This window comes from Malaclemys terrapin, chromosome 6 (assembly GCF_027887155.1).
Source record: "Malaclemys terrapin pileata isolate rMalTer1 chromosome 6, rMalTer1.hap1, whole genome shotgun sequence".
Classification (NCBI taxonomy): Eukaryota; Metazoa; Chordata; order Testudines; family Emydidae; genus Malaclemys; species Malaclemys terrapin.
The window spans coordinates 86860832-86882880 of NC_071510.1; the positions used below are offsets into that span (position 1 = coordinate 86860832).

At 39.1% G+C, this 22049-nt stretch overlaps 2 protein-coding genes across 8 annotated transcripts in view; one reads left to right on the forward strand and one right to left on the reverse strand.

The window, feature by feature from the left end:
- The first annotated feature begins 292 nt into the window (after positions 1-292).
- NSA2 (NSA2 ribosome biogenesis factor) lies at positions 293-7168 on the forward strand. The gene is made up of 6 exons (XM_054031848.1): positions 293-399; positions 2352-2539; positions 3396-3546; positions 4198-4377; positions 5549-5741; positions 6885-7168. The coding sequence occupies exons 1-6, from the start codon at positions 397-399 to the stop codon at positions 6950-6952; spliced, it is 783 nt and encodes a 260-aa protein (XP_053887823.1). The 5' UTR covers positions 293-396; the 3' UTR covers positions 6953-7168.
- Positions 7169-11067: 3899 nt separating this feature from the next.
- The window catches only part of FAM169A (family with sequence similarity 169 member A), a 187923-nt gene continuing 176941 nt past the window's right edge, over positions 11068-22049 (reverse strand). For all 7 annotated transcript variants that reach the window (XM_054031611.1, XM_054031609.1, XM_054031612.1 and 4 more), the window contains 5 exons: positions 21764-21818; positions 21254-21392; positions 17893-18061; positions 17015-17221; positions 11068-15528 (listed from right to left, as the gene is read on the reverse strand). In XM_054031611.1, the coding sequence (XP_053887586.1) occupies positions 14974-15528; positions 17015-17221; positions 17893-18061; positions 21254-21392; positions 21764-21818 (1125 nt within the window). In that variant the 3' untranslated portion in view covers positions 11068-14973. The remainder of the gene's footprint in view (positions 15529-17014; positions 17222-17892; positions 18062-21253; positions 21393-21763; positions 21819-22049) is intronic.

The following is a 22049-nucleotide window of genomic DNA, read 5'->3' on the forward strand; positions in this document are numbered from 1 at the left end:
GAGAAAGCCTATGGTGAAGAAGCGTCTTCCCAGATCGCGCCGCGGCGCGGTGTCTTTTCTCTCCCTCCCGGCCAGCCCCGCCGACTCTCCCCGGGTTCCGGGCCCCGCAGGGATGTCGCAGCAGGCCCTGCTGGCGATTCAACTACCGGGTTATGATTCAGGCTTTTTCGACGCCCCGAGGCGGGTGGAAGGGAAGGGCATCGGCCAAACGCGGCGTATACCGCTTGCTACAAGCGGAACGAAAGTGCCGGTACCGGAAGTGGTTCTTCCCGGAGGCATTTCCCGGCCGCGCCAGTCTTTTCCTTCTCTTCGTGCGGTGGCCGGACGGGATCGCCGGCGGCTGAGACCCGAGCGCGAGCTGCTACCGCCGCACCCGGCCCCACGAGCTAGGCCGCTATGGTGAGAGGAGCAGGGGGCGCTGGGAGGGGTGAAGAGCGTCTCCGCCGAGAGAAGGGGGAGCGGGACTTGGGCCAGGCGCAGCCGGCGCCCCCTTGTCCCGGGAACAGCGGGGCCCTGCGCCCACTTCTTAGCGTCCCGTCCCGGGGGCCTCTTCCTCGGAGACAGGCCGGCTGGCTCACAGCCCCCGTCCCAGGCCCTCCGGGGCGGGGAGCGGGTGGCTCACGGCTGGCGCCCGTGGCAGTGCGGCATAGACCGGGGCTCCGGAGGGTTTAAAATACGCGTCTCTGTGACCAAACCAGCACCGCCGGGCCACGGTGAATGAGACGGCGAAAGCCGCGGGCCACCGCCCGGAGAGCAGCAGGCTGCTGCTGGGCCTGGGCTTCCCGGTGCTTCCCTTTCCCCCACCCCCAGGGACTCCTCATTTCTGACCTGCCCGAGCGGACACGTGCACACTCCTCTTCCCCCCCCTTTCCCCACAGTTCAAAAACCAGTGCCCTGGGGGGAGGGGAGAGCTCAGTGGTTTGAGCATTGGCCTGCTAAACCCAGGGTTGTGAGTTCAATCCTTGAGGGGGCCACCTAAGGATCTGGGGTAAAATCAGTACTTGGTCCTGCTAGTGAAGGCAGGGGGCTGGATTCCATGACCTTTCAGGGTCCCTTCCAGTTCTATAAGATAGGTAGATCTCCATTTTTATTTATTTATTTATTTATTTAAGTGGTCTCAATCTCCAGCACCTGCTGCGGCATTTCAGCTGGTGTCTCCCTATGCATATAGACAAAGCATTAGCCTGACAGCTTGGTACTGTGCTATGCCCCTTACCCTCCGTGTCTGTTAAGGACCAGTGAAGGGGAGCTCAGCCAGACACGCACTGATCACACTCCTGCAAACGAAACCCAATAAACTAATCCAGCTGTTGCTCCTCCAAGCTAGGATGGAAGAAGAGAATATTTTGTACCTGTTTTGTAACAAGTCAGAGATGGTCTGATGGTGGTGACTCATTTAACTCTGTAGATATTTAAACACTGGACACTTAAGAGGACTATCTTGTAAATCTTAACTGTAACTTCAGTGCTTATCATTGTCACACAAGCCTGCATTCCTGTGTGGTTATATTAGAGCACTAGGAAAGGGCTGTTGAGTGGAGCAGGAATACAATATAATAGGTCTTCATTAATATGGGCAGGCTCCCAGAACCCTGTATACATGGGATACAGGACTTCTCTTTTGAGTTATCCTGAAGTTGGTAGCATGAACCATGGGAGCAGATACTTATTATTAATTGCAAACAGGATATGAGGGTTGGCATATCTATGTCATCAATTATACATATGGCCTGTATTACCATAATATGAATGCCTCACAACCTTAAATGTGTTTATCCTCACAATGCCCATATGAGGTAGGGAAAGATTATTATACCCACTTTTCATAATGGGAGAGAGAAAGACTGATCACCCAGCAAGTGTGTGGTCAAGTAAACCTGGGAATATTTGCTTTCTCTCTCTGGGAGAGCAGTCCTGCAGGGAAACTCTGGGAACAACCAAGCTTCAGACTGAGGATTAGCTCTGTTTTTGTTTGAGTTAACACTAAGCTGACCTCAGGAATGAGGTATGTGTGGATTCTAGACCCTGTGTGTGCCTTCTGCCCTGAACAGTGTAGGAACCCCACCTGTTTAGTCTCTCTCTTTCAGATTTGTGATACTAAAGTAATTTTTGCTTGTACAGTGACTGTTGTAACAGCATGGTACTGTTATCAGTCCATTATTAATTGACCATGTCATGTGTGATGCATCCAATAGTTTTGGAACCAGCTATCTCCAAGAAGTATTCCATCATGGTGAATGTCAGATCTCTGGTACACACTATGCAGATAAGAGGAAATTGAGTCTATTGTGCAAAAAGCTTCTTGCCACAGTTTGCTAACTTCTAAACAAAGTATCTCCTTTCATGTACAGCCACAGAACGATTACATAGAATTACACCGCAAGCGATATGGCTATCGCTTGGATTACCATGAGAAGAAGAGGAAGAAGGAGGGCCGTGAGGCTCATGAACGGTCAAAGAAGGCCAAGAAATTGATTGGGTTGAAAGCCAAACTCTACCATAAGCAGCGCCATGCTGAGAAGATACAAATGAAAAAGACGTAGGTATCCATTTTTACCTTGACATGGTTGAGCTCTCATGGTAGTTTAAGGTTGTGACTAGACATTGATATAGTTATGAATTATTAAACTACTCTCTATAGAGGCCTGTTTGAATTGCACACTAAAACTTGAAAAATGCATATGACTTGCAGGAACAAATTGTTTTGTGACATAATTAAAATATTTCTCCTTGCTCTCCCCTATCCAAAGTGTTCCTACCATTAGATGCTAGCAGTGGATCTAGCACTAAAAGCACTACCAGTGGACCTAGCATCTAGCATTAGAAGCACTACCACTGATGAATGTTAAACATTAGAACTGCTTCTAGATCTTACACTGATGTACCCGTTGAGGGGTGGGGTTTAATGCAACAATACAAGGTAATGCATTTAAGGGCTTTCCATGATTTTCGTATTCATTCAGATATTTCTCCGTTGCCCTTCTTGTAAACAGTTAACAGAAAAAGCACAGCGGTTTATACCATATTATTTGGATCTTAAGATAAATTACCATACTAATCTTCAACACTGTCAAGTTAAAATCAAACTTCTGTTTGAATCTTTTACCCTATATTGTTGCAGATAATACCCACAATTTATTATAACTGAATTAATTAGAAGAAAAATATTTTGATTTATTTAGCTTGTCCACTTGACAGCATTTTGCACATAGATAATTTTGGTCATAAATGCTGAAGTTAGAAATAACTTGTATCTTTAAAGAGAACCTCTGAGCATACATAAGGCTTAAGATGACAGGCCAATGTGATAGTAGCTCATGTTGTCAAGCTTCTATGTTAGATTTTTTTTTGTACACCCTGAGGATGTTTTTCTGAATACTTCTTTTCCCTTTTAGCATTAAGATGCATGAAAAGAGAAACACCAAGCAAAAGAATGATGAGAGAACCCCAGAAGGAGCTGTGCCAGCATACCTGCTGGATAGAGAGGGCCAGTCCCGGGCTAAAGTTCTCTCCAACATGATCAAACAGAAACGAAAAGAAAAAGCTGTAAGTAACAATAGAAACATTCAGACAATTGCTATTACTAGGGTTTGTTTAATGACCAGTCACAGTATTCATGCTGACTTCACTTGCAATATGGTGGTAGAGTTTGAATAGTTCTGCAGGTTTGATTGGCATCATGTTAAGCACTTTTTTTTTTTTTTTTTTGGCAGTAATTATAAACTCAGTATATTGGTACCTGCAAAAACTCTTAATGGCAGAGCTATTGCGTCAGAAAAATAGCTAACAAGCATATACAATAACTTTCATGACATTTTAGCAACAGTGTTAAATCACCATTGACTTCAATAGAATGTTCTTCTTTCTCATAATCAGAAATGTTTCTTGCATTTAAAAAATATTGCCAGAAAAAGAACAGCAACTAAAAATATATAGTCTAATAGATATAAAGAATTCAGATGTTTGAGACAATAGCGTATTCCCTATGCTAATTGTCCCAGTTTGTCAGAATGATGGTCAGTGGCTCTTTTTATAAATGTCTTTATAATAATAATAATATTTTTTGAGTTGCTACACTGTAAGTCATATAAAAAGGAGGAACTATAATTTCTCTTTAGTAAAACTGTGTTTTATTCTTTGATATCTGTTCCCTTCTTTCACCAACACTTTAATAATGCTACCGGCCCTTCTTTGTAGGGGAAATGGGAAGTTCCTGTGCCAAAAGTCCGTGCACAAGGAGAAACAGAAGTTTTAAAGGTGATCCGTACGGGAAAGAGAAAGAAGAAGGCCTGGAAGAGGATGGTTACCAAAGTCTGCTTTGTTGGGGATGGCTTTACTCGAAAACCTCCTAAATATGAACGATTTATTCGACCAATGGTAAGTTACCTGTATACAAATATGATTTAGAGTATATTTATAACACTGAGTCAATACATAGTATTTGTCAACAGTGACTCTCCCCAGTGAGGAAATATACTTTGGTGATAATTAAGTTAAGATTTCATTTTTAGTAAAAGTCATGGACAGATTGCTGGCACTAAACACGAAGTCATGGAAGCCTAAGCCCCCAGTGCTGAAGACTGAGCCCCACTGCCAGGGGCTAACAGCCCAAGCCCCCCCACCTGAGCTTGAAGCCCTGAAGTTGTGGAGGTCACAGATTCTGTGACTGTCTCATAACCTTAGTGATAATCCAGAGCTAAGGTTGAAACTGTTGTAAACCAGCCACATTTCTAATAGTTTCCTTGTAGAAGCCTAAATCATAGAAATACAGGGCTGGAAGGGACCTTAAGGTGTTCTAGGCTAGACCCCTGCGCTGAGGCAGGACCAAGTAAACCTAGATCATCCCTGACAGGTGTTTGACTAACCCACTGCAATCTGATGCATGAGGCGACCCCTGAGTTCTTTCAGGGAGGCAGTGGCTCAGTGGATAGGGCACTGGTTTGACACGCAGACCACTTGGATTCTATTGCCAGCTCTATCACTAGCCTGCTGGGTGACCTCGGGCAAGTCATTTCATCCCTCAGTTTCCCCATCTGTAAATACGTTATTTACCTCCTCTGGAAAGTGCTTTGTGATCTGGATGGGAAAGAGCTGTGTATGACCCTGATATTTATAATTTCATAATAGGTGGGACAGGGGAGGAATGGCTGCAGTTTTAGGTTTTACAAGAGACGCTTAAAAATTAAGAGCTTGAGTCTAAAAATAATAAGCTGAAATACTTTACTATTAGCTCCTGATTTCATCAACATGCAGAAACCATCTGCAATAACAAGTATTCTTCTTCCCATACTAATTTTAAAGTGATGCGCACTGAAAATGTACAAATCTGAATAGTCTAGAAAATCTTATCTAATCTGATTATTTATCAGGGTTGAACAAATCTGACATTTTACAACAGACAGGTGACTTTTTTTTAAAAAAAAAATACCAAAATCACTTCAATCATTTCTCACCGTAATTCCTAAAATACAGGAAATTATGGAAATAAGTGTCGTTTGTTCAACTTTTTTTTAGTAATGGCTGTAATAATTTTATGTTCATGTAACAGGGCTTACGTTTCAAGAAGGCTCATGTAACACATCCTGAACTTAAAGCTACTTTTTGTCTACCAATACTTGGTGTAAAGAAGAATCCCTCTTCCCCTTTGTACACAACGTTGGGTGTAATTACCAAAGGTACCGTTATTGAGGTGAATGTGAGTGAGCTTGGCCTTGTGACACAAGGGGGCAAAGTTATCTGGGGTAAGTATCTAACAAAAAGTTATCAGCTGTATTCCATAACTAGTCTAGAATTTTAACAAAGAATAAAGAAAGATTTGAATCTGATTTATGTTATAAGCATGTTAGTCTTTAAACTTTCAGTTCACCTTATAAATGTCAAATTATGTAAGGGTCCAAAATCAGCAATACAATACCCAAAATATTTGAAAATCACTTCCTTACCTGGGTCTAAGTTCAAGAATCTTGTTTGCTCTTCTGTGTTTGACATTAACCAGTAGCCCAGATCCTGCAGAGACTTAAGCAAATGCGTAACTTTATGCAGTGTGAGTAGTTCCTTTTGTTTCAGACATATGCATAAGTATTTGCAGGATCAGGACTATTGTTTCTAGCAGTTGTGAAGTTACAGTGAACAAATTCCTGAACTCAAGACTTGGCAGATTAGAGGTAACTTTTTTTTCCAGTGAGATTAAATATGGTTGTTAGGGATCTAAAGTTCTTCATTATACACTCTGAGCGCTGGAGGGAGCTTTCATAAATAAGCTGGAAAATGTTGTTGCTAAATTGATCTAATTTTTCTTTAAGAATAATTATATTAATATCAAAATGCAGTTTCTAATATTGCAGTTAGTGTTTTGGAATGGGAGTCCATTAGACTATACAAGGTGGGATTGGTGGACTTTTAAAGGTTTATAAACTTACATTTATTCTCAAAACATAAGAACTAGGGGTCACTAAATGAAATTGTTTTATACCTGCTGCCTGTTAAACACAAGGAAGTATTTCTTCACACAGCGCATGGTCAACCTGTGGAACTCTTTGCCAGAGCATGTTGTGAAGGCCAAGACACTATAACAGGGTTCAACAAAGAACTAGATAAATTCATGGAGGTTAGGTCCATCAATGGCTATGAGCTGGGATGGGCAGCAGTGGTGTCCCTAGCCTAGAAGCTGGGAAGGCAACAAGGGATGTATCACTGGATGATTACCTGTTCTGTTCATTACCTCTGAAGCATCTGGTATTGGCCACTGTCAGAGGACAGGATACTGGGCTAGATGGATCTTTGGTCTGACCTAGTATGGCCATTCAGGATTAAGTTTTTAATTTTCTGTAGTACCAGAAGCTGTTGGAAAATGCTTTATTCCAATTTTTTTCTCTTTTCTTTAGGGAAGTATGCACAGGTAACCAACAATCCAGAAAATGATGGTTGTATTAATGCAGTCCTGCTTGTTTAATTGGGGTCTTAGTAAATATTGCACATGAACTCTTGCAAAATCAAGAAGCTTGCAAGCAATTTAAGACCTTCAGCTTCCCACAAATCAAGCGTCAAACTTGAACCCAAGAACTTAAACAATCAAGTTCCTGAAAACTTTACAAATATTAAAGCCCAATAGTATACAAACTGTTTGTTCCATTGAACATTACCAGAATAAAGTCAATCAGCTTTCTAATTTTGGTTTGTTTTTGTTGTTGACAGTTTTATTTTTTTCTGAACTTTTTACTGAAACTGAGTGATGGTTGCTCTCCTTCTGCAATTTGTGATGCAGGAATCACTTTAGAATTGCTAAATCTAGAAGAAAATTCAACTGAGGTTCTTGACAGTTGGTAACAATAGGGCACAGTCATGCATACAAACTGCCTATCAGAGCATAGATTAAGCTGAGGTCCAAAAGATGGATGGAAAACTGAGGAAACCCCAAGTTGTTGCTGTTGCAGAGAGGGCCAAGCAGTTGCAGTAAAGAGTGCTGATTGTCAGAAACTGCACAGCACACAGGGCATGTTCTGCCTTCTATCTGACTGAAGCATACTTGCTGGTGGGAAAACCCCATAAAGAGTGAAGATGTGTACCCCAAACTTCATAGGTTCACATGTGAACTAATGGAGAGGACCTGGAGGAAGCAGTGAAGCTGGGAGAAGGGAAGGAGAGGGGTCTAGCTGCATAGTAATGTCTGAGCACAAGTAATAGAAGCAACATTTTAGTGCCACTAAGTATTCTGCTGAGGTTAGAACTGCAGTTAGAAGGGGGAAGCCTCTGACTTGTAGGCATTAGCTATCTGAAAGGCTGTGTGCTTTGAACACGTTTTTTTTTTCAATCACTCAGACTTTTGATGCAAGGATTGCCAGAGGTGTGTCAATCTTTATCCTATGCATTTGAACCTACTGTCTTCATTATCATTCCTCCCTCCCCCAAATCTCAGCTGCATCAGAGGAGGAAGTAGGGCCTGAGAGCATGGATCTGTGCTTCCAGGCAAGGAGGTAGAGAATAGTGAGGAGTCTGCAGTCATAGATTTCTTTGTTGCCTTGTTTCCTGATGGCAGTATCTACTAGGCGTATATACCATCTATTGAATCACCTCAGAAGTGAAGGAAAATACTAGACGATACCTACATTAAATCAATGACTAGTACTTTAAAAAAAAAAGTTATGTAAATTCTTTAGTGAATGTAAATTCAGGGGTTATTCTTAAATTTAAATTAGTTTAAATGCCATTTGGTTATACTCTAAATATTTATTCAGAAAGCAATTAAGCTTTCAAAATAAGAATTTTTCCTTCTGCTGTAATATTGGTCAGAGAGCATGAACATACTAACAAGATGTAGGAAACCACATATCTAGACTATTAGTTGAAAGTTATGCAATGAGTTTTTAAAAATACCTTTCCTTACCTTTTTTGTACATATTGAAAAAATTCTGTTTCCAATTATTTCAACAAGTGACAAAGACGTGAGTTATTCAGAGTAAGTGACTTGATTTTAAGAGGTACATTATAGACTAAAATTATCACAGTGGGACATACAAAAACATCCAATCAAGCTTCATTTGTTAGAGGACACTGCTAATGCAATGTCCAAGCTATTGTGAAGCTAAATTAGATCTTTTAACTTTATTTTGGAAAAGATACTCATTTCAAAGGTGCTTGTTGATGCAGTTACTATTGGTTACAAGTAGTACACTAGACCAATGGTCTCCCAAACTTTTCAGGGTGCTCCCTCCCCACCCCTTGTGGGGGCTGGCCCTGGCCTCAGCTGCACCCCATAGGGGGATGTGCCCCACAGTTTGGGGACCTTTGGACTAGACAAATACTGATTCCTGGCTCCTCTCGTACTTGAGGTATGATCTAGTCGAAGCTTTGTTCCCCCTCCCAAAAATATATCTTTAATGGTTCCCTCTATTACAATCTCCCAGATTATACAGATTTTTGCATATTAAATTTGATTGGAACTAACAGTCTGATATGCTAAAAGCTGCAAGTAATTGCATGTTCATCTTCCATCGGCTGTTTAGGAATACAAGTTTTTGGGTTGGATGACCCACTATATCAGAAGTTAGAAAAAAAAAAAACAGGTTATTTAAAGCAGTCCATGAAACAACCACCCCCTCCAATAAATATCCAATCCAAGATGTTAAAGGTCAGTCAGCTCAGAAGCTAACTTGTCATTAGCTACTCCATTTATACTTGCTTCAAGTCCTCAGCAATTATACACATCAACTATCTTACTCTGATGATTTAAGAAGCTAGAGGTAGTCCTAAACAAGGAAATAATTTGCAATTACAAGTTATTTTGTACATGTAGACTATATCACTACCAGTGCCTTATGCTGCATGATCATTTTTAGCTCCATAATGGTAGAGTTGTAAAGGTAGAATTTTTGTAATAGAAGGCAACATACAAAATAGACTAAATTAAGGCCCCAAATCTGCAAACATACTTCAGTCTGTAATCCCACTTTTAAACAGGCTTTGTATTAAACACATTGTTGCAAGCTCATGCCATATTTTATTTCTTAAAGCTCCATTCCCCTTGTGTCAGGTGATTACATAAGAATCAGCTTTCATTTAAAAAAAAGTTCCAGCCCTCATACCTGTAGAAAAAAGGACCCAGAGCCCCAAAGGTATTTAGGCTCCCAACTTCCATTGATGTCAAGACCCTGGAAGCTCTGGGCCAAGATGCCTAAAACACTCTTGACTGTGTTTTTTCTGGACCTGACTCATTTATCTGAATGCTTGGACTTGGTGGTACTAGATATATCAAAAGGTATTCTACATAGTCAAATGGGACTGCTGACATGCATAAAGTGAAGGATATGCACAATGCAAGTGGCTGCAGAACTGGGACTTAAGTCCATAAAAAACTGCCATTAATGGATTAAGCTAAATGCATTTTTTGTACCAATTTAACTACAGAAGATTCTGTCTAAAACCAGTCAGTGCATGAACACTTAACTGCATTTTTTTTTTTAAAGCCAGAATTTTTGAGTGTTTTAGGAAAGTCTTGTCAGAGCAGTGTATTTCCCAAGACTATGCCTTCTAATTGGTTAACTAGTTTTCAGACAAACATTCATACAATGAACAAACAAAGAAGTTACATGACTGATTTGAATTTAATAAGGATCACAAGCAAATATAGTGTGTACTGATATTTGCTTGGGATGGGGCATTTTTGTGGTGATAGGCTCTGGCCCCAATCCCTCCCACATCTTGTGTCTGAAATGCCAGTTGAATTTGTTAAATCTTCACATACAGTAAGTGATAGACAATTAGAGGGACGTTTTCATCTAATTGTGGTCTCTGCTTATGAAAACACAGTCTCAAAGATATGTTTTAACTTAATTCGTATTCATGCTGTAAACACAATCCACTGTTAGCTGCATAACACAGTTGTTGCCAATAAGGACTTACTCCTGAAATTGTGTCTTCATGGCACTTTGTGGAGCTACATTGGCCACACTGGGGGGTTCACATAGGTCCACTTGCATGGATGTAGTTGCAGGATCAGGACCTACATGTGCGACTTCTCCCTTCTCTCAACTTACGTTTTTGTTCCTCCAGTCTGTGGAGAATCATGTTGCAATTTGTATTTTGTTACTATTTTAAACTTAAGGTTAAAGAACCTTTAACTCTGGAAGACCTGTTTAAGATATGTATGAAATATACTGCACTGACTAGATAAATTATTAGTTGTCCCTTATACCTCCAGTGGTTTAGTTTGAAGTTAATAATTTATAAGAAAATTAAATGCAGACATATGAAGTTATAAAATGGGGAGCGAGGGGGGGAATCAGTTTTGTCTTGCAGTTCATATTTTCAGACTGCAATCCTAGGGTTTATTGAAAAGTATTTTTCATTAGGTGAAAAATTCAGATTCATAAAGTTAAGTTATTTTAATATGTATTTTATTCTATACTCTGGTTAGCGAGCTTTCAAAGTTCCATGGTAGTATTTAAATTATGGATTAAAGCTAACAGTTAAATACTGACATTTGGAGAACTATAAATTGTACCTTAGTGAGCTAGAGTGATTGAAAATGTTTGCTGTTTAGCAGAGGGAACTCAAATACTGAAACCAAGGAAAAGTCACAAAATATAAGTTTAATTACTACTTTGAAACATCTCAAAAAGCCATCAAGACAATACCAAAGGAAAAACTAAAAATACTATAACAAGACTTAACACAGTAATCCAGAATAGCAGTACATCTTCCATAAGAGATTTATAAACATAGTACCACATGTTTAGAAAACACCTAACACCACATTTATGAAAATAAATTTAAAATGTATCTCCTTGGAAATAAAGTTTGAGAATGGTGTATCATTTATCAGAATGGAGCACATAAGCTGACACTTGGACTACTTATTGCTTGCGTATGTATAACTTAGGTAGTGGTGTTGATGTCATTGTAAATGAGATCTAATTACTGAACTGCAGGGAATATTGTGATAGTGGAGGTGGGGAAACAGCAAAGAATAAGCGACATAGCATTTATCAAGCTAAAAGTAAAATTCCAGTTCTGAAAAAAGATATGAATGCAAGTTTAATGTGATGGGTTCTGGGAAACAGGATGAGAACAGTAAACAATATTTCTGCATGAAATGAACATAGCCTTTACAAAGAAAAGAATATGAATTTGTGGGAAGCAGAGCAAATCTTCATGAAAATTAGTGAGCAATACAAATAAGACATGAACGAATGTCAGGTTCAAATACAAAACCATTTATCATCTAAGGGTGATAAAGTTAGTGTTCTTAAGTTCTGTTCCTAGACTAAATAAGGCTCAAGAATAATACTGCTTCCTTTAGTTGTCCATATATTGTTCCACATCATGTTTTAGTAACATTTGGTACAAACTGTATAAAAATCAAACACTGTTCTGATTTTGGATTGCTGGTGTGGTAAGATCTTAAAAAATTCTAACAGTTCAATGGTAATCTGAAACAAGAAAGACCGTGTTTTACTACTGTTAAGCCTAAAAAAGGCTAAAAAAGGTAATTTTATTTCCCAAAGTTAAACTCTTCATTGACATGCTTAGTTGTAAATGGAGGTGTTCTCTTTGCAATAGTATAGCAGAAGGTATTTGAGATTATGCTATGTTGCAATTGGACTTTCAGCACTGTAATGAACATTAATTCTTTTGTGCGAATAGCTTGATTTCACCAGCTCATTATTAATTGTTAAGATAGCTGATACCAAATATGACATTTAGCACAAGTGACTGGTGTAATCCTTCTCTAGTAGTAGAATATCCCTGTTAGCAGCAGAGTGGCTGTAACAATTCTTAATTATGGACTTGTTCTCCATATTCAGTTCTTCCTAATAATCAGGGTCCTGATTCTAATCTCAGTTTTGCTAGTTTTACACAAGTGTAACTCCTTTGGACATCAATGAGTAACTCAGTTTACACCAGTTTAAGTGAAATCAGATTCAACCCCTAAGACTGCTCTTGCTGCCACTGAAGTCAAGTGGAGTTTTACTGTTGAAATAATAATTGGTGCTAACTGTGCAACTGCAAATTTAAATGTTCAATGAACAGGAAATATCTGAAACAGGATATGTTCGCATAAGTTAGTTCTGGGTTATCCATGGGGGGGGAGGGGGGAGAACCACACAAGTGAACAGACCTTAAATGCAGCAAGCCAGGGTGCATGGTCTGAAAAATGCTGTTGTTTAACAATTGAAAATGAAAGTGAGTTTTAATTAAAAGATATTTTTATAAGTATCTACTGAAGTACACGAGTATTACTCTTTCCCAAAGCTTAACTCTTTCCAACTAACAGCCTAACATTCATATCATCCACTTTTTAAAATTTACTGTACACAAAAAACATCTTTTTAGGTCAACTCCCTGCCCCCTAACAAGTTCAATTCTTGCAACAATAAAATGTAGTGTTTTCCAGCTGTCTGTTTTTACAACAATCTTAGCACTAAAAGAGAAGCCACAGCATACGTAACAGAAGGTTCTTCTTGTGTGCTTTATAGAAAATGTTTAATTGGTTTTAGAAAGGCTGAAGGTTCACTTGAATATTTATAAACAATCAAGAAAAGTTCTGCTTATACCTCTCATCCACAATGTTCATATACAACAAATGTACATTGACAGGAAAAGTTGCGACATTTTAAGAAATCCAAATATAGCTCAATGATTCTATGCACCCCAGTTCCAGAGCATATGCAATACAAGCCTCTAAAAAAACCTGCACCCTCATTTTAAAGTGAGTGAAAACAGTTTAAAAGAACAAGGGTGTTTCACCAGCTAAATAAGATAAGAAAATATCTAAAAAGTTAAACTGTACATCCATAAAATCAAAGCAGATTCTTATATTTGTTTCATAGAGGATAAAAATTAAAAGATCATTGATGTTATTCAAGTGAACCTTTTATTTATAAACCCTAAAGAGAAATAAGTAGGTACCTTCAATTTTGAGACATGTAGGTGCCAACTTTTGCTCATCTATCTTATAAAATATGTAAGAGTACAAATAGTCACATTTCTTCCTTTCTGTGCATGCACCACTGTTCTTACTTATTCCTGAATTTTTACCCATTATTGCAGGAGCTTCATTATTGGACAGAAATAAACGGCGATTAAAAAATATATAACTGATGTCTGACATTGCAATTTGAGTCAAATGTGTTAGAGATATCACTGAAGATAGCGTAAAAGGGACTATTTAGAAACACGGATGAATGGTCTGGGTTTTTTCCTGCCTATTCTGTCTGTCTGTCTTAATGCTGCAAGCTTGGGTGTTACTATCCAAGTAACCAAACTGGAAAGCTGTTATCCCAGGAATTACAGCAGAGTCAGGGCTACTTCACTTTTTCATCTAACTGCAACAATCTCCTGGTAGTTGCACAAAGACAAGAATTTGGCATACACAGATGTTTGCTGCAACTCCGATTAATGTTTACTTTACACTAATGAAATATCATAGTATACCTGGAATTTCTGGGCTCACAGGAGTCTTGCACCTGATAGACATCACATCTAACGGCTGCTGAGTGTACCAGCTAAGTATTTGGAAGATACCAGGTAGCATTCCCTATTAACCCTTTAGCTGGAAATGGGCTGATTTTAAGTTATTTTCTGTACTGTGACACAAAGGTAAATGATCAAGAACCAAATCAGCACATGCACATGGGGTGGCAGTCCAAACAGTTCTGTAAATGTATGGGCAGCTCAACACAAGTAAAAGTAGATGCTGTAAAATGTATGCTTAACATTGAATTTTTAAACGATAAATGTATAACTTACCATATAAGCATCATTAATGCTCCACTAAAAAGCTTCATTATTGTATTGTACAAAAATGCTAGACATTGTTTTGACAGTGCTTCAGATCATGGGCTCAGCTGTTTCTCTTTCAAATGAATAGTAAATGGGATTTGGAAGTAGGGGTGGTTCACCTAAAACAATACTAGAGAAAAAATAGATAGCACTGTTCATGTTATTTTGGACCATTAAGTTGTAAGAGTAAGTTCTTGTGTGTACTCCCTTCATCTTGAGATCAATATTTATGCCATATAGTCTTTTACTCTATTCTCTGGTAGTCTATGTGGGTTTTTCCCCCTCAGTCCTGTTTTTTTTCCTTAAGCGGAAAACACAATTTTATAAACATCTGGTGTGAAATCCTGGCCTCACTGAAGTCAATGGGTTTAGGATTTCACAGATGGTATTTTCTTCTAACAATTCTAATCTTAAATGTAAATTTTGTTGCTTTGCTAGCACAACTGTTCCATTTATTCAGCATTTATCCTTTATAAAGGGGGAGACTGGCCATTTACTTCCATATCCTGATGAAGCTCATTGTATAGTGGTTAAAAATTCAAGAAAAATTGAGGAAAGGTGGTGAATCCCAAAGGGAAGTCCAACCCAAACTTCTGAATACATGTGTATCCTGTGTCCCATGCGATTTAAGAATACCCTATTTTAAACGAAATAATAACTTACAAATAGCTGGATTAACAAGCGACTTCATTGTTAAGCTGGCTTTCCTTTCTTCTTGGGTGGTCCTTTGTATCCTTTGGCCTTTCTTCGTAAATTCCTCCGATCTACTATTGGTACCTCAATTTCTGTTTCTTCTGAGCTGCTGTCAGCAGCTCTCTCTGCTGCTGTCTGCGTGTATTGATCCATCTGTTCAGAAGACTCCTCAGACTGCTCTTCTGATTGGTTCTTTTGTCCGTCTGAATGTTGCTGGAATGACACATCCTCAAGTTCAACCACTATCAAAGAACTCTGACCAAGGACAACAGGGGTTTCTTGTGAGTCATGCCCTGCTTCCTCACTTTGCTCTTCCAAGGAAGATGATGCGTTGGGTGACACATTTTCAGAAACTGATTCTTCTAGTGCTTCAGTTACCACAGAGTTTGAAAGGCCATTATCGGATGGTTCTTCTTTTGGCACTGAAGCTACAGTATCTGCACTTTCATCAGATGATTTCTTCCTTTGGGCTGCTTGCGGCTCCTCTTCAATGCCCTCTTTTTCCATAGATACACTTTCCTCCATCGGTATTTCTGAATCAGTAGTGTTCATAACCTGAGGAAAAAAATAAGAATCAAAACAATCAAAGGGACAATTCACATGTTCTTGAGATGGTACAGACTCTGGGTTTTCCCCTGCAAGGTGCTGAACACCCTCAGCTCGCAGTGGGAGTTGAAGCACTCAGCAATTTACAGCATTGGGTGCACCATTAACAATCTTCTCCTTCCCCTCACACTAGCCATCTTCCTGGCTTAGGGCCTTGACATTATCTGATTTTTTCTAAAGCTTTGAAATACAAAAATTAAGAGGATCACTCAGGCACAATGGGGCACACTTAGAAATTAGTGCAGAGTAAGCATATGTACTTGTTCCAATAGTTAGCATTCTGCGTGGTGCCTATAACTGTCTGTGAATTTAGACTGTAAATTCCTTGGGATGTGGATCTCCCTCTCTATTGTATCAAACGTAAATTACTTGTCTTCGCTGTCAAGGCCCTTCAAGACCTAGCCACACTCTACCGATCATCTCTCATGCAGTATCAAAAGGTTAGCTCCCACCTCCGATTGGCCTATGATGCCAGCCATCATCGCCCACTATTCAATTTTCAAACAAGCATCTTCGTGCTTTCTCCCATGCTGCTCCCCACTCTTGGGAGCAGCTACTCGTGCACATCCACAAAACTACATTATCCTCCTTAAAACTCTTTCTTGCCTACAAAAAACTTGACAACAGTTCAGTTGCTACAGTCCTGAGACCACTGCATCATGGTGATCAATATTGTCTCATTTCCTTGTACTCCCATCTGTCTGCATCATCTCTTGTCTTAGATAGATTGTAAAGCTCTTTGGGGCAGGGACCTTCTGTGTTTGTACAGCACCTAGCACAGGGGTTCTCAAACTGGGGGTCAGGACCCCTCAGGGGGTCGCGAGCTGTCAATCTCTACCCCAAACCCCGCTTTGCCTCCAGCATTTATAATGGTGTTAAATATATAAATAAGTGTTTTTAATTTATAAGGGGGGGTCACACTCAGAGGCTTGCTATGTGAAATGGGTCACCAGTCAAAAAGTTTGAGAGCCACTGACCTAGCACAATGAGGTCCTGGCATGGTACTGGGGCTCTTAGGTGCTACGGTATTACAAATAAACAAGTTTCTTATACTTTATCAGCAAATAATTGGTGCAATATATTTTATTTTGCCCTACTCATTGTATCAAATCTAAGCATTGAGAGAAATTACTAGCCACAACAGAGGGATGGCTTTTTGAATGTGGTTATCTTCTACTAAAATACTAGATATGTATTTGAGTATTGCTAAGAGAGATTGGACCAGAGCATCATTTTCCTTAATTTTAATTAACACAGATTCCTTGCTACTGCATATTACTAAAACAGCAGTCTTATTTTATTTATGGATTTTGCCATACGTTCTGACAACTGCTTTTGCAAGTAATTCATGGCCTATACCTATTAAATAAATAAATGTAATATATGCATTGCAGAAAAAAAGACCTAAAATATTATTTTGTTGCACTTCCCTCACCTTATCTGATGCAGTGTCTTCAGAAGATTTCGCTGAAGAGTCAAGGATTAACGGAACAAACAGAGTTAAAGATTCTTCTTCTGGATTGTCAGACTGTAATTTTGATTCACCATCTAGTATTTCACTAGCTGTTTCCTCTTCAGTCATGAGTGATGTTTTGATAGTCGCTTCTGTTAGCTCACCATTGAGTGGCTCTGATTCAGTTTCCTAAAGTGACATTCGTAAGTCAAGCTAGGGCACAACCATTGTTCAAAACATCAGCATAAAAAACTCAGAGGCAGAACTTTTGCATAAAGACTTGATCAGCAGGGTGTGAGATTCTACCAAGACACCAATGTTACTTCTAGCTTTAACTTCATAACTTCTGTTACAGAGTAAAACTGTTATGCAAACAGTCATTTTTTATATATATATAAATAATATATATATAAATAAATATATTTATTTACAGGCGTCTCTGATATACAACAAGCCATTGGTTCCTTGAGGATCATCTAAATTTTCTTTAGAGATACTAGACCAGATTCTGGCCTCTGCTCCAGCTACTTCGTGCTGCCAGAGTTAACAAACTAGCTGGTGATTCACCTTACAGAAGCTCTTGTGGACTCTAATGTTCACATTAAGTATGGAGGAAGTTTCCCTAACCATAATTCTGTACCAGCTTCATCTTCAAAATGGATTTAAGATGTAGTCCTACATAAAATGCATTGCAATAATTTCATATAGAGTTGGCAAAGGCACACATCATGGTAGCAAAGACCACATTTGACACAAAAGGTTGCAATCTCCTGCTCAGATGTGGATGGAAAGCTTCCTCAAGCCTACCACCACCACCTGGGCCTTATTTACACTGAACCTCAACCAGTCTTAGCTATTACCTCTTTCTCATCTTGTTTCTCAGGTGGTGATGTACAGAACTCTTGTCTTTCCAATACTAACTGGTCCTCATTTTCAACTACTGTTTCCTCTTCATTTTCAACTACATTTTCTTCAGTTTCTTCTACTAACTCTTCTGAGCTTTCAGATGTATGTGCTACAGGTTCCAATCTGTAACAGAAAATCAAAACATTCTTAATTTTTTTAGGTTAACATGTTATACCAATAGAATAAAAACCAGCAGGATCTTATTAAGAGGGATAAGGCAAAGATGCCACATTTATTGTAAATATACTGATAAAGCAAAAGATAAAAGTAAACAACGTTGTTTGACTACTTATTTCTTATACATACACACATACATAATATATATATATATATATACACAGAGAGAGAGAGAGAGAGAGAGAGAGAGAGAGAGAGAGAGAGAGATTCATTCACACAATCATTCATTCAAGTTCTGTATAGGTGTTATAGTTACCAGCCTAGAAGTTGCTCATGCCAAGTTACTGGCCGGGTATCTTGGTCATGAGGATGGAGCCGAGTCTGTGTCAGGTGCACCTGATGCTCCTGGAGGCTGGCAGCAGAACCAGAGACTCAAAGTCATCAGTCTTTAGAGTCCATTCTTATAGGAATTAGTTCCTATGTTAGTTTATGGGAGCTGTTTCACCCTGCTGTTGCTGACTCAATCAGCAGATGGCACATTCCTGTCCAAAGTGGCACATTCCTGGTGGCTCCACACTGTCCAAAGTTTGTGTTTCTCATCCTTCCAGGTGATGGGGTGGGTCCCAGTTTACCCTCCGGGGGTTTCTGGTCATCCACTTGACACATTCTTCGGCCGATGGATACTCCTTTTCTAGGCTGGCACCTCCCTAACCATCCATGTATATCAAGCATTCATCAGCATACATTCCATCCCTTAACCATATTTTAATTTACTGTCTCCACCACTTTCAGAGTGTGTGCTAATTCATTTGAGACTCCCAGCCCTTTAATCACAAAGGGTGGGGGTCTGTCCTAGGAGCCATTGAATGAAGTGAAAGTCACTTAACAGCTTATAGTGTTTGTTTACATTGTATTAATTACTTCAAGAACAAAGTCAGTTAACTTGTTTGTAAGTTTTACATAGTAGTAAAATATCTTTCACAGGATAGATATAATCAATGGTTTCTACAGACAGTAGCTTACAAGTTTTAACAGAAGACCCAAGAGATTTTTGTACTTGGTGAAACTGTTGGATTTTAAAGTGTGGGGGCCAAATTATGAGGGGGTCACTGTCACTTGGGGGAATCACTGTTAGTACCTTCTTTAATATCCCTACAAACAATCTCAGTGACACCGTTAAATACTAAGAACTTTTTCCCACAGTACGTTAATTAGTATAATACACATTCATCATATCAGAGTGTGGAACCCAGCTAAATAAATAAAATTATATATTGAAAATGGCCAACTCCTAACTAGATAGCTATTCAACTAGACTGTTGCTGCACCAGTATATAAAGAGGCCTCTATTTTCCTTCCATTGAATTCAAAGCTAGAAATCAGAACACCTTCATGAGGGCTGCAAGCTTCTGAAGTTCTAAAACGTTAATTCCAGTAAAAAGAATTTGGACCCTGTGAAAAAGACCCAGCTTCTCCCAACCCAGGTATACCACTATCAGACTTATGTGACTTAATTGTTTGAGTAGCCTTGTAAAGCTAAAATGATCATTAACTTCATATGGCTTACAAAACGTCTAACTGGATTAGAATTCAAGATAGCAGACAGAACACAGATTGGCTGGAAAAGTAAAACTTTAATGTAGCCAACAGGTAATGAGGTCTCAGAAATGTTCACTTTTTATTTTTGGGATGATGGAATTTTTCATCTTTAAGTGCACTTAGGTTTTATATATGAAGAAATGATATTGTGCACAATTGACTTGTATACAATTGTTTCACAAGCGTTCTGTAACTACACACACCAGTTTCTCAAGATGGATTATGGCACTGGTGTCAACATTTTTACTACAAACCCTAATCCTGATTTTCAAGAATAGTCATCAGCTTCCCAAGTATCCAACTAGCCAATTATCTGTGGCTACAAGTCTCGAAGCACTGATTGCCAATCTGTGGGACAGGTGGTTAGAAATCACTGAATAAATTTTATATATTCCAAACACTGTCCATTTTACAGCAGCATATTGTCTAGAAGCGCATAATAGCATATCATCTCTGGTTCCATTTAGCTATTCACAAGGAAAGTAAAAAGCAGACCCTGGATAATGCAGGACATGTGAAGCCATTTAGGGCTTGTCTACACTGGCACTTTACAGTGCCGTAAAGTCCCAGCATTGGCAGCCATGCGCCCAGCCCTGGCAGCTATTCCCCTCATGGAGGAGGTTTTTTTAAGAGCACTGGGAGAGCTCTCTCCCAGCGCTATGCCGCAACTACACAAGCCATGTTAAAGCGCTGCCGCAACTATTTTGTTTCACCAGACTGCCGCTTGCTACACTAAGTCTTTTGAACATGATCAGGTTTCGGTAAGGAAACCTATCCCTCCCCAACAAGTCATGAAAACAGATGTCAGATGGACATGCTGCAGGAATGCAGATTTTTACACAAACTACATTCCAATTACTATAATGAAGTGACTTGAGAAGTGAGGTTTTTTACCCACGAAAGCTTATGCCCAAATAAATCTGTTAGTCTTTAAAGTGCCACTGGACTCCTTGTAGTTTTAACAGAATACAACTAATTTCCTTTCAATCAGTCTATACCTTTTATCAATCCAAACATGTTTCAGAGCCTAACCAGTAAAATTCTCTTCATTTTAGTTAGGGAGTTTTAGTATTTTTGTGTTTGCTTTTTTAATTAACACTAATATTCTCCATGGGAGCCTGTGCAATCAATGTTTCAGGGTTTCAGTGGCCATTCAAGAGTTTTTGTACCATACAAGATAGAAGTCAGACTACAAAAAGCTCTATATGTTCCCATTTAACAAATACCACACACACACACCCCAAGAACATTCTCACAATGATGTATATTTAAACTTTGATTCTTCAAGATTTCAGTACCATAAAAAGTGCTGAATGTGCAACTAGTCACCACAGTGTTGTTAATGTCGTTCCCAAAATCTCCTGAGTTTATATGGAAACACGAACCATTGCTTTGGTGTGATCTCTTCAAAGTCGGCAGCTTGCTTTTTCCCCCCTAGAGTTTTGTTTTTAAAGTAATCAGCAAATCAGACTAAAGCAGGGGTAGGGAGGGTATATCAATTTTGCTTTCTAATGGGATAGGAAATAGCATGTACCACATGAGTAGGTACACCACAGCTCTGACACCACTGAAACTGCAATATGAAAAGTGACACAATACCTGCTTCCTGATAGCCAAAGAAGGTTTTCATCCTCTCCTGAAGGAGTTTCAGTTTCAGATTCCTGGCTCCTCTTTCCTATCCTTGGACGTTTTAAATGACTGCTTCGTGTTCGAGTGGAAACTGGCGTAACATCAAGCTCTTAAAGATACAAAAAATGAATGTAAATGAAAAAATACACATACCTAATGGATCTGCAGATTGTAAGAGAATAACTAGTACTTTTCATAGAAGTAGGCATATGCAGGGCCTAAGTGAAAAAGCATTTCATTATGGGATTTTTTTAAAACAGACCAAAATAAATTTACAATACTAGCATTCATCCAAGGATCTTAAAGTACTTTACAAACATCATTTAGGCCTCAAAACACTTCTAAAAGAGGCATTTGAATTTTATCCATTTTGCAGATGACTAAATCAAGGCACAGAGAAGTTAAAAGTAATGGTGAAAATGGGCCATTACCCTACTAAAATTTAAGAACCATAATATTGATGTTCAACATTATTTTTACCTTCAGAAGTGCTTGCCTGGGCATCTAAGATGTCTTTGCCTTTTTGAGAATCAACCTAAAGCAGAAAAACATACTGTACTTTAAAAGTCTGAACCACTGGAGATTCTATTCTCCTGATTGAAATGCCTTCATCTCCTAACCCCAGTTACATTCTGGAATATTAATTCAAAGTCACTCTTTGGGAGACTGACTACATTCAGATGAAGGAGTAAGTAGAAAAACGGTATCTTCTCAATAAAGAGATCGGCTCACTGGGTGAATTTAGAATCAGATCTACTCTCTTAGT